The sequence below is a fragment of the Berghia stephanieae genome, chromosome 8, assembly GCF_034508935.2.
Source record: "Berghia stephanieae isolate SIO BIC M18660-M18661 chromosome 8, UCSD_Bste_1.3, whole genome shotgun sequence".
In the NCBI taxonomy this organism is placed as follows: domain Eukaryota; kingdom Metazoa; phylum Mollusca; class Gastropoda; order Nudibranchia; family Aeolidiidae; genus Berghia; species Berghia stephanieae.
In genome coordinates this window covers 56,309,390-56,321,889 of record NC_088367.1, presented here as the reverse complement: position 1 = coordinate 56,321,889, position 12,500 = coordinate 56,309,390, and the positions used below count along the sequence as shown (strand labels likewise).

Below are 12,500 nucleotides of genomic sequence, written 5' to 3'. Positions count from 1 at the left end.
ACGTCAGACTGTTGAATCCTACTAGAAGGGCATTCGACGTGTTGGATCAGTGGAAACGCGCTATGTAAATGTTTATATTGAAGAAACAATAAAACCAAGACAATGATCATTTTCTCCTTACAAATCTCCATTTTTATTCACATTTTGTTACTCTCCATTTTTTTACTTTTTATTATTTTTCTTTTCGGTATCACCTAATTAAAGACCCTTTACATCCATCATCATATTAAAGACACCTTCCATCTATCATCTTGTTAAAGACCCTTTACATCCATCATCATATTATTAAAAACACCATCCATTCATCGTCTTATTAAAGACACATTTATTATCCATCATCATATCAAAGACACCTTATAACCATCATCATAATAAGACACCTTATATTCATCACCATAGACACATTCCATCCATCCTCTTATTAAAAGACAACTTACACCCATCGTCTTGTTAAAGACACCTTCCGTCCATCCTCTAATTAAAGACACCTTCCTTCCACCAGTTTATAATATTACAAACTTCACATGCACTACAGCTGTACACCACCAAATCACAATTCATTTTCAATTTGGCTGGAAAAGATTTTATCAATGAAAACAGTTGTTTTTGTTTTTACCACTTTTACGGCGCTTGAGACACTTTTAGGTCACACCAGCGCCAGTAAAAAAGAAAGAAAATGAGATAGACAAAAAACAAAAACCAAAAAAAACAAACAAAAAAAACAAAAAAAAAAAAAAAAAAAAAAAAAAAAAAAAAAAAAAAAAAAAAAAAAAAAAAAAGAAAAAAAAAAAACCCTTCTAGATTTAGATACGATTGGAAGCACACAAGGAAAAGGGAAAAGTTAGATACAGGGGAATGGTTTAAATATGGGAACAGAAGTAGTGGATTCCAAGAGGACATTATCAGTGTGATTTGTTCGAGGTCACCCAAATACCTATCGTGTCTCATCCAGACACCAGCACTGGCTCACACACTAAGAGGAATACACTTACAAATCATTTATATATTAATAACAAAAGTACAACGTATAAAACAGATAGGTATTTGATTTCGATGGAGAAATATATCATCGCCTATTCAGTTGACTGTTCCTACCCAGCCAAGGACTCAGGCCTTCTATGCCAATAGGGAATGAGATCAGCGGAAGAGTAGCATCCCTTGATTGGACGTCACCGGGGGAGAAGTTATTTGTAAACAAACCAACTACAAGCCAAGCGCTCCAAATACAAAATTTATTATTCATATTTCTATACAAAAATGCTTATCATAATCAACGTTATGCATTTTTGTACAGAAATATGAATAATAAATTTTGTATTTGGAGCACTTGGCTTGTAGTTGGGTTAGTTTACAAATAACTTCTCCGCCGGTGACGTCCAATCAAGGGACGCTACTCTTCCGTTAATCTCATTCCCTATATATAAAAACCATCTCATTCCAAGACAAGGACAGAAAGCGAATTTGAAAAGAGATGTAAGGGGAGGGAAGGGGGAGGGGGGGGGGGGGTGAACCAAGTGACCTCCCCTATTATGGGACAAAACAAATCGTGCTTTCACTGAATAAGCAGGACCAAATTCATAGTAGAATAAAAACATCTTCTCAAGTAAAATAAAAACTAAAAACTTAAACCTCCCTCTAAAAAACAAACAAACAAACAAAAATAAAACAAAACAATTAAAAACGTTAACAATTGGATAACAGTTGTTCAAATGTATATTTACACTCAATCAAATATTTACATTGTACTCATATACAACAAAAAGAGAGTATAAAAATATTTTATTGACACTTTAACAAAACCAACGTGTACATAAATGCAGGTCTGACATCCGAACGCAATTATGGACTTACGTTTTAACATTGTTGTAATGACAATATTTTTGCGTCATTTTGTTGTTGTTGTTGAGATTTCCATTACAACAAGGGGCCCATAATAATAAATTGGATTATCAGACCTGCAATTAAGTGCACGTCGAAAAAAAAAACCTGACGTGCACTTATTCGCAGGTCTGATAACCCAATTCCTCATCGGCTCATTGTTGTAACGGAAAGCTTAAAAAAAAAACCCAGCAAAATATTGTCCATTGCAACAATGTTAAACTAGGCCCCTAAGTGGGTTGGGATGTCAGACCTGCATATATGTACACGTCGAACAAAACGTATTGAGACCAAGAAATTGTCATAAATTCATTTTTATCATAAATCATTTCTGTACAGAAAGGAACTCTTTATCATTTTGATTTCATTCTCTAAAACCACGACTCAATGCTATTTGAAGAAGTAGTTACAGATCAGGCTTGTAATGAAATTAGCCAGTTTTTCAGGAAAAACACGTATTTAAAAATTTGGCCAGAAAATTCGTCCTTCATCGATTTAAATGACCCTCATCTTGGCAAAAACTCTCAAACCTGGGACCTAAATGAAGGCTCGGGCTTGAAACATATTGACAAGTTAATATTATATATCCATTGAGATTTGAAGTAAAAGTTTTTTTGGTCAAATAATACTAAAATTTAAAAAAGCGCTTGATTACAGGCCGACAGCGACGTGCACTTATTCACAGGTCTGATAACATAACTTGTTATGGGCTCGTCATCATTGAAATTGAAATAATATCAACACAACGCAAAACTAAACAGCCTTCATTACAACAATGTTAAAACAAGCCCGTAATTGTGCCCGGCTATCAGACCTGCATACATGTACACGTTGTCTGACAGTTTTTGTTTTGTAAGAGAGAGAGAGAGAGAGAGAGAGAGAGAGAGAGAGAGAGAGAGAGAGAGAGAGAGAGACGCCATCAGCAGTGTAAATGACAAGGGAGAAAACTTATAAGATGAAAAGATTAGATCAATTGTATATATTTTGTTATTTCCCTTTACAGGAATAACCTTTGCTGAACAAGTTTGTGGAAAAAAATAAATAAATAAATAACAGGCGTTTGTGATTTTATAATATCGAATAGGAATAATTTATATCTATATTGATGCTATGTGTATAGCTAAATAATCACAAAATCCGCCAGACAGAAATAACGGACCAACACACAAAAACTATGTTTATAACTATAGTTGGTTTATAAACTAATAATTCAATTAAAAATGTGTTCCACTAATTGAAATTAAACAAATGTGAGTTCCAGTCTAATTGAATTAAACAATGTCGTTCCATCTATTGAATTAAATGCGAATTCGTTTTGTTTTTCTTTTCAGATCGTGAAATGACTCTGATAATTTTCAGTTCCAGGGGCACAAACACACATACAGACAGACATACATACACACAAGTGCACAAACTTCGAAGTGAAAGATTTGCAAATATGTTACCAACAGTCTCAACTCAGTTAACCCTAACACCGACTATATCGTACTTTTACCCCATGCCTATTTATTACATTTTTATGAGACAAATTATAGGCGTAGTATCAAAGCTAATGTTTTTATTTTTTTACATGTTTATGATAGTTGAATAAAACTATCTATATACATGCTCATTTTTAATACATTTTTTCCAATTTCGAAAAATAGCAAAAATCTCTAGGATTGAGTGAGTTAATTTTATGTCGGACTACCATTGACGCTGATAATTTCGTTTAAAGAGAAAAGTACAGAATTTAAGTTTTAGAAAATTTCCTGTAATAATCAGATTTAATGTGACCCTCTAAAAAAAAAAAACAAAACACACACACACACACACACACACACACGCACGCACACACATATACAAATAAACAAAACAAAAAAACCTTACTTTGTATCCTAGTTGTGATTTAGAATGTTTAAAGTCAGAAACCCTGGTTTACCGATTTTATGTTTACCCCCCACCCCCTCCCCCCAATAATAATAATAAAAAAGACAAAGCGTAGACGAAGGCAAAAAGCTCGTTCTTTTGCTTCGATTTGTGATGCCAAATTTCCATATTTGAAGGAGGGGGGTGGGGGTGGTGGAGGGAAAGGCTAATGACACTATTTATCGTGGATAAATTGGCAATGCCATATAATTTAATAAACAGATTAACACTAATTACATGAAAGCTAACTTTTTACGCTTCATCTGGCAACAAAAAAGTGACGTTTTCATTAAACCAATACTGTTACTCTTGGCATTGAGATAAGAAAAATATTATTAACGTGCCAAACTCTGGAAAGACGGATATTAAAAATTTAGCCAGAAAACTCGACCTTAAGATATCGATCGATTTAAACGACCCTTATCTTCGCAAAAACTCTCAAACCTGGGACTTCCGCGAGGACTTAATTTAAGTCCCAGGTTTGAGATTTTTTGTCAAGAAGAGGGTCTTATTAATCGATCTTCTTCTTCTTCTTCTTCGTTCCTCTGATGGACATCTATGGCTGCAGTCCGATATCTGCTATGAAGTCTGTGGTCCGCTTTAGGTCCTCAGCGACTTCCGTGAGGACTTAATTTAAGTCCCAGGTTTGAGATTTTTTGTCAAGAAGAGGGTCTTATTAATCGATCTTCTTCTTCTTCTTCTTCTTCTTCTTCGTTCCTCTGATGGACATCTATGGCTGCAGTCCGATATCTGCTATGAAGTCTGTGGTCCGCTTTAGGTCCTCAGCCTCACCATAGAGTTTTGTGTTGAGTGTTGTAGGGGTGACCCAGTGGTTCGAACGTTGCACGTTGTATAATGGGCAATCCATAAGCACATGTAAAGTGGTTTCATTAATCGATCGATAATTAAAGGATGAGTTTTCTGGCCAAATTTTTAAAACCTGTTTTTCCAGAGTACGGCAGTTGACCTGTTAATTTGATACATATTTTAACAGATAAAATGGCTTGGGATGCCTGTAATTATTGGCACATTTTCAAACATAATTTGGCATTAAATTTCAATGACATGGTTGGAATTAAAAGAAAATAATAGTACAAATTCTGTTGAATAAACTCATGAAAAGCATAGAGCGATGGCGACTCCCTGACGCATTGGCTCTTAACCAGCTAACTGCCTTACTACGAAAAGACACGCACTAAAGATTTTGGCCAGAAAACTCGCCCTTTTAATATCGATCGATTTAAAAGTCCCTCATCTTGGTAAAAAAAAAAAACCAAAACAAAAAAAAAAAAAAAAAAAAAAAAAAAAAAAAAAAAAAAAAAAAAAAAAAAAAAAAAGAGACAAAAAAAACCCCTCTCAAACCTGGGACTTTTATGAAGACTTCGCGAAGTCCCAGGTTTGAGAGTTTTTGCCAAGATAAGGGTCATTTAAATCGATCGATATATGAAGGACGAGTTTTCTGGTTAAATTCTAAAATTCGAGTTTCTTTATCCAAAGTAAGTCACATAACTGGTTACGGATGAAAGATATAGATCTGAAAAAGAGTGTAGGAAACAGTGCCCGAAAAAAACAAAACAAGAACGAACAAATGATCCCAAAAAGTCAGTTTTCCTCGACTAGAGATAGAACCTAAGACCTCAGTGTAATGGTAGTGCATCTGGTCGGTAATCTGGAGGTCTGAGGTTCGATCCCCACTTGAGGAAAGATTGATTTTATTGGGGGATGTTTCTTTTTTCCCCCTTGTATTTTTCTTCCTTGCTTTGTCTGGCACTGTGTCATACAGACCTTTTCACATTTATTTCTTACACCAGTGCCTGCTCTCTAACTTCTCAATCTGATATCTTCGGAAGGAAAACACAGTACAAACAACGGACGTTTCGGGTTAAAAACCCTTTTCACCTTTTTTGTAAGTGTATTTACTTACTCAACGCCATTCAACTCAATCTTTTTTTTTGGTACAAACATACAATCGTTATTACCATCCAATCGTTTTAAAGCTATCCGTTATAAGTGTGTTCTACTGTATTTAATTCCATTACATCTGGAGTGCACATGGAAAACTACACGTTTCAATGTTTTTGTTACTGGCATCATAAGATGGGTCTGAGCCATGACGTAACTACAACACTCTTTTAGTACGCCATGGTATGAGCCCAAAAACGCTCGGTGTGAAATACTTCGTTCCTTTTTGAAGCTGTCATATGACCATTTTCATCGAGTATCTTTCACAGTCCACACCTTGCTTCCTTTCTTACTTGAGCATATGTATAGCGAAATATCCACTTATCGTGTTCAAAGCGCTTTACAAGATGTCTCTAGCCAACAACAACATGTGACACGTAGGGCGAGACAGGATGCCTGTTATGCGATATTACAATTTATTTCCAACTGAGACAACGCTGTTAACAGCCAAGTACTCATTTTACGGTGAGAGAAGGTGAGTTAGGAGCTTTTCCCCAAAAAACTCAACTATGCGCCGTTCAAACCCAGGACATTCCGATCCGAAGGCGAGCGTTACACCACAAGACCATAAGACCGCTTATTGTGACTTTGTATTCTTACTTCCTTATTTACTTATCCTCTTAGTGCTTGATCAGCACATAAGGCTGACACTGACACGCCTCTTAGTGCTTGATCAGCACATAAGGCTGACACGGCCAGAACGCCATCATTCTCGGTTGGAGGCCTTTTTCTTGTCATATCTCCCCAAGACCGTCCACTAGCTTTCAATTCTCATCACTACTCCTCCTCCAGGTCTCCAGCGGGCAGCCTCCTTCTTCTCTTCTTCTGGTTCCCCGAGGGGATTCTATCTGGCTCTGTATTCATTTTTAAATTCAATTTCACCCAAAATTTTACTAAAAGCAACAAAAATCACGAAGAACTTCCGATCTTGTTCAGCACTCTATTGAAGACGTTTTTCACTTGCTGGGCGGAGGACCGTCTCCGACCTTTGGACTCCATCAATTTCCGTCTTTTGATGTCCCGATGGAGTTCGTAGAACACTTCTGGAATTTCGTCGCCGCCGTCGCTGGCGGAAGTTTCGTAGAACGCGCATGACAATTCCTGCGCCAGAGCCTCGCCTTCGTCCGTGGACACGTGTCTCTCGTGCAGTAGATCGACCTGTTGGGATATAATGGTAAGTAAATAGACTGAATGGATATTATAATCGTAAAAAGAATAATAAAACAATAAACAAACAGACAAACAAACATCGAAACAAAATACCAAAAAAGCCCCCAAAAACCCCAACCCCCCCCCCCCCCCCAAAAAAAAACCCAAACAAACAAAAAACAACAACAACAATAAAAAACAAAAACAAAAACAAAACAAAACAAAATATCTCACAAAAAACGAACAAATCAACAAACTACAAACAAACAACAGCAATCAAACATAACAAAAAAAAATAAAACAACAAAACAAACAAAACAAAAAACAAACAAACAAAATAAAACAATAGATAGGTAGATAGATAGATATATAGATAGATAAATAGATAGATAGATAGAGAGATAGAGACACATACGTACACACACACACACACACGCACACACACACACACACAGAGAGAGAGAGAGAGAGAGAGAGAGAGAGAGAGAGAGAGAGAGAAGAAATAGAAAGAAAGAAAGTAAGAGAGAGAAAGAGATGAAGGGAGAGGGGGGGGGGGGGGTTTGAAGTTCAAATTGAACTCGAGTAGTGTTGGCACAGATACATCCGTATCAAATCCAAATTACTTCAACCGTGTTCATGAAATGAAATCGAAAAAAGATTTCTGAGACGATTTTTTTGGCAAACTTACTGGTTGAAAAAAATAAATAAATAGGATTTTGACGTCTATCTATATCTAATGCTACAAATATTTAGAAAGTTCAAATGAAAATAAGCACGAGAGAGGAAAAAAAAGACAGAACTTTAAAAAAATTACCCGAGACAATACAAACAAAAGTGAGATTTTGATATGGAGCGACATTATTAAATGTGCTGAAAGTGATTTACAAGGCGTCCTAAGCCAACAGAAATACACAGTGTAGAAGGAGACATGACGCCGATAAGGCGATATTGCATTTTTTTGGGGGCCCAGACAAAGCTTTAGGCAACAAGGGTTCATATTAAACCTTTCTTTAAAAACTACACGTCGCTATAGGGAATGAGAATAGCGGAAGAGTAGCGTCCCTTGATTGGACGTCACCTTACAGAGAGAACGTCAAAATGGTTTTTCGCATGCGCCTCTCTCGTCCTCGTTATCGGTGAAGTGTCTCATGCCGCTTTCACCGGAAGCGCACAACCAACATGACGTTCTCTCTCTAATAACTTTTCCGCCTGTGACGTCCAATCAAGGGACGCTATTCTTCCGCTAATCTCATTCCCTATAAAGCTGCTGATGGCAAAAGACGAAGAGAGAGGCCCAAAGAGACCTGAAGAAGATCCATGGATAAGGCGCTGAAAGAGGCTGGTCTAACTTGGAATAACATGCCACAAGACAAAAGTCCTTGATGATATCACAATGCGGTTGTGTGGTCTTGTGGTATGACACTCGCTTTTCGATCAGAAGGTCCTGGGTTAGAGCCTCCCTCGGCGCATACTTTGAGTCAATGCTGAAGGCTATTCATTTACTCACATTCTCTCAATGTACCCATGTGTAAAATGAGTACCTGGCCGTTAACAGCGTTGTCTCTGTCGGGGAAAAAAAATGTAATATCGCCTATCAGGCGTCATGTCTCGTTTTACACGTTACGTATTGCTTTTGTAAAGCGCTTTAAGCACGTTTAGTGGATATTACGCGATACAAAAGCTCAATTATTTTTTATAAAATATATATCTGAAAAAAATGGTGACTTTACTTACTTTATTTCCGACCAGCATACAATGGACGTTGGTCTTCTTGATTTGGTCCAAGTGTTGTTTGAGGTTGGCCGCAGCCTCGAAGCTGTTCCTGTCGTTGATGGCGTACACTAGGACAAAGCCGTCCCCCCATCGGATGGGCCCTTCTGTTTGGATGTAGTCTTCGTGCTGTGGGAGATCGATATAAAGAACTGAACAATAAATGTGTATGAAGAAAGGTGCCAGACAAAGCAAGAAAGAAAAAGACAAAGCAAGAAAGAAAAATACGTTGAGCGGCTATGTGGTCTTGTGGTAAGATACTGGTATACCCCACTTCCAGATCGGAAGGTCCTGGGTTCGAGCCTCCCTCTGTGCATAGAGTCCATGAAAAAGACTGTTTACTCACATTAACTCACTGTTGATGGCGTACACTAGATAAAAAACCGCCCCCCCCCCTTTCCATCGCACGGGCCCTTCTGTTTGGATGTAGTCTTCATGCTGTGGGAGATCGAGAAAGAACTGAACAAGTGTGTATGATGAAAACGTAGCCATCGTTTTGTTATAAGATAGTATGCGCTTGGCTAAGAAGCTCCTAACATTGCCATCCGGAAGTATAACGGACAAACACACAAAACTGTGTGTATCCATGAACGCTTATAGTCGGGTTAAAACAGTTCAGTGAGCATTACTCATAAATGCGGATGGCAAAAAAAAAAAAAAACAATAACAAAGACCTGAGTGACGTCATCTTCGAACTATCTATAGCCTGACACTGAAACCCAAAAAGACTGGCATTTTAACGTCATTATTTGGTTTTTGCACCGCCTAGTGAGTTGTCGTTAGTAGAGCTCATGGAAACAAGTGGTCCCATTGGTTGAAATATTGAATACAACTCACAATTTGTTTTCTTTTGTGGCATAAGACTGGCATTTTGACGTCATTTTTTGGTCAGTATCAGGCCATAACTTTACGATGGCTACGCAAGAACCCTCTAGGACTGGCATTTTGACGTCATTTTTTGGTCAGCGTCAGGCTATAAGTTTACGAAGGCCAGATGAAAGGCGCCAGACAAAGCAAGGAAGAAAAATATTTTGAGCGGCTATGTGGTCTTGTGGTATGGTCACTCGCTTTCGGATAGGAAGGTCCTGGGTTCGAGCCTTGCTCGGTGCATAGTTGAGTCCTTGGAAAAGACTCTTTACTCACATTCTCTAACCGTGTTACTCAGATGTAAAATGAGTACCTGGCCGTTGACAGCGTTGTCTCCGTCCGAAAAATTGTAATATTGCTCAAAAGGCATCATGTCTTGTTACATGTTACGTGTTGCTGTTGGTCAGGGAGCGTTTGTAAAGCGCTTTGAGCACATTTAGTGGATATTGCGCTATGTAAAGCTCAACAATCTAATATCACAAAAACAAACTAGAGCATTTTTAAAGAGCATATCCACTAAATGTGCTCAAAGCGCATTGCAAAGGGTCCCAAACCGACATCAACACTTAACATGAAGGGCGAGACTTGCAGCCTTGTTAGGCGATGTTACAATTTTTTTCCGACATGTACAACGCTGTTAACGGCCAGGTACTCATTTTACACCTGAGTATGGTAAAAAGCCTTTATTCAGGGACTCCGCTATGCGCCGCTCAGAGACTCGAAACCAGGACACAGCCGTTTAAATAGGGCCCAAACTTTCACTTTAGTTACTTCTTCCCTCACTGGCTACCGTCGAGTAATGTAAACAACCCACCGTCAGCAACAGTGATAACAGCTGTCAAGACGGCGTGCATTGGCAATAAATTATGTCTGCAGGTAAATCTCATCGCTTTGAATTTCTTTCAGGCAGAGAGTAGTAGAAATTTCATCAAAATACTCAATTTTCTCAGCCCGTTGTGGACGCAGCATCTTTTTCATAATTTTCAAACATATATGGATACAAAGGCCAATTTTTCCTCTACAAGACGCAATTATTTTTATTTACATCATTGAATTATAAGTTTGTGTTTTGCTCTTTTGAATAATCAGAGTTTTTTATGAAATAAATATTTAAATTATAAGTTTAAGAAATATTTAAAAATTCAAAATATCAAGCCAACACTTTTTACCATCAAGTGTGAGGGATCAGAGAAAAGTAGATAAAATTATCTTTCATATGATATATACTTTATTATGTAGATTCAGGGATTTAAGAATAGACGGTATGGAAAGGAATCTTATAATTATTTTTGTTACCAACAAAGAGGAGAATATTTCATGATATTTTAGAAACCCAATAATAAAACTAGATAGTGATGATAAGAGACATTTATTTAATTTGATTTCATTGAATTTAAGCGGAAATTTTAGATATTTCTTAAATTTACTTATTTAAGTTCTGTTCAGGTTATGGAGAGACACACTGAAGACGGTCATCACACCAGTACAAATGAAATATGTCGAATTTGTTGTGAAAGAGTACAGAGCCATGCTGAGAGGATTAAAAGACTCTAGACGTTATCAACAGTTGACTATAAATATAAATGTGAAATTGTGACATATTTAAATATTTCAATTTGCAAGAAATGTGTTTCACTGATACATAATTTAAAGAAATGCGATGCAGGTATTGATACCTTTGGTTCAATGAGAAAACTCTGAACAAGAAACAATACTTAATGAGGTGAATATGATCCTAATCTTTCACCAGTGATGTGCTTATATGCAGTCTATATGGCACACAAATTAAAAGAGGTGCAAGTCAAGTACATTAAAAAAAGTAATGGGCATGGATATCTCAAAAATAAGGTTATGAAACTTATAAGAACTCTTTAAGATTTTCTTAGTGGTTTTGATTGTCTTTAAATGAATGTCCTTATATAACAATTTTTACTGGAATTCTTATAGTTCGTTAATTCTGGGATAGATATAAGTGAATCACATTTGACTATGTTTCTGGTTTATTAAAAAATTTCTATTAAGACAATGCTGTGATTGGATTTCAATTTTACCTTACTCAAAATTATCACTTTACGTACAGGTGAACTGATATCTCAAAAACGCCTCAATCTACTGGTATAAAATTTATATGTCTACATTATACAGATATTCAACATCATTTCCATTACTTTTGTTTTAAAATCTTAAGTGTTGAACATGCTAAAATATTCTCTTAAAAATTTTAATTCACTTAAATTTATGGATCAATTTCATGAGGTTATCCCTCTTGCTTTTTAACGCCATCATGATTATGATTAAATAATCAATAAAAACTATGTTAATAAACTGTTTGGTAGTATAAAAATATTTTTGCTACACTTAATAACGGCAATACTACATTAGTTTGAAATTCAGAAAAAATCGATCAAAACGGCGAAAAAATTGTCTCCCTCTCTTAGTGTAAAGCTATGACTCATCATCACTAGACTGGCTAGATTTACCTGGCGAACTAAACTGAAAGCAATAAACGCCTGTGAGGACCTTTCGATCGGAAGAGGAGTGTCATACCACAAGACCACATAGCCTCACAAGAGAGAGAGAGGGGAAGGGGGGGGGGGGGGGGGGGGGGGGGGGGGGGTTTGTACTTTGGCCAATTAAAACTCATAATACTTAAAAATACTTATACTTATAATTATAATTTTTTGAAAATAAATAAAATGAAATAAATTTTCCCGTTATTCATCCCCAAGGGGAAATTTGTCTTTAGGGTCTATCCCAAGGGAAGACTGGAATAACCCAGGCGTTAGCCGCAGTGCAGCCCCGCGCAAAGTGAGTTAGGACGAGGTGACTTGCTCAAGGTCACACACCGTATGTAGTCTGGCATCAACTTTCAATTCCAAGAATTTCAATGACGTAGAGAATGTTCAAGAAGGTCTGAAATCGGAGCTAAAATTTCGTAACTTTACGAATTAATCGTAGCAGTTGGC

The 12,500-nt window shown here is 37.0% G+C and overlaps 1 protein-coding gene across 2 annotated transcripts in view; it reads right to left on the bottom strand.

Annotated features, from left to right (window-relative positions):
* Positions 1 to 5,191: 5,191 nt before the first annotated feature.
* Positions 5,192 to 12,500, bottom strand: part of LOC144978903 (ras-related and estrogen-regulated growth inhibitor-like) — a 55,146-nt gene continuing 47,837 nt past the window's right edge. For both annotated transcript variants that reach the window (XM_078925505.1, XM_078925504.1), the window contains exons 5-6: positions 8,632 to 8,796; positions 5,192 to 6,906 (exon numbers count right to left, since the gene is read on the bottom strand). In XM_078925505.1, the coding sequence (XP_078781631.1) occupies positions 6,658 to 6,906; positions 8,632 to 8,796 (414 nt within the window). In that variant the 3' untranslated portion in view covers positions 5,192 to 6,657. The remainder of the gene's footprint in view (positions 6,907 to 8,631; positions 8,797 to 12,500) is intronic.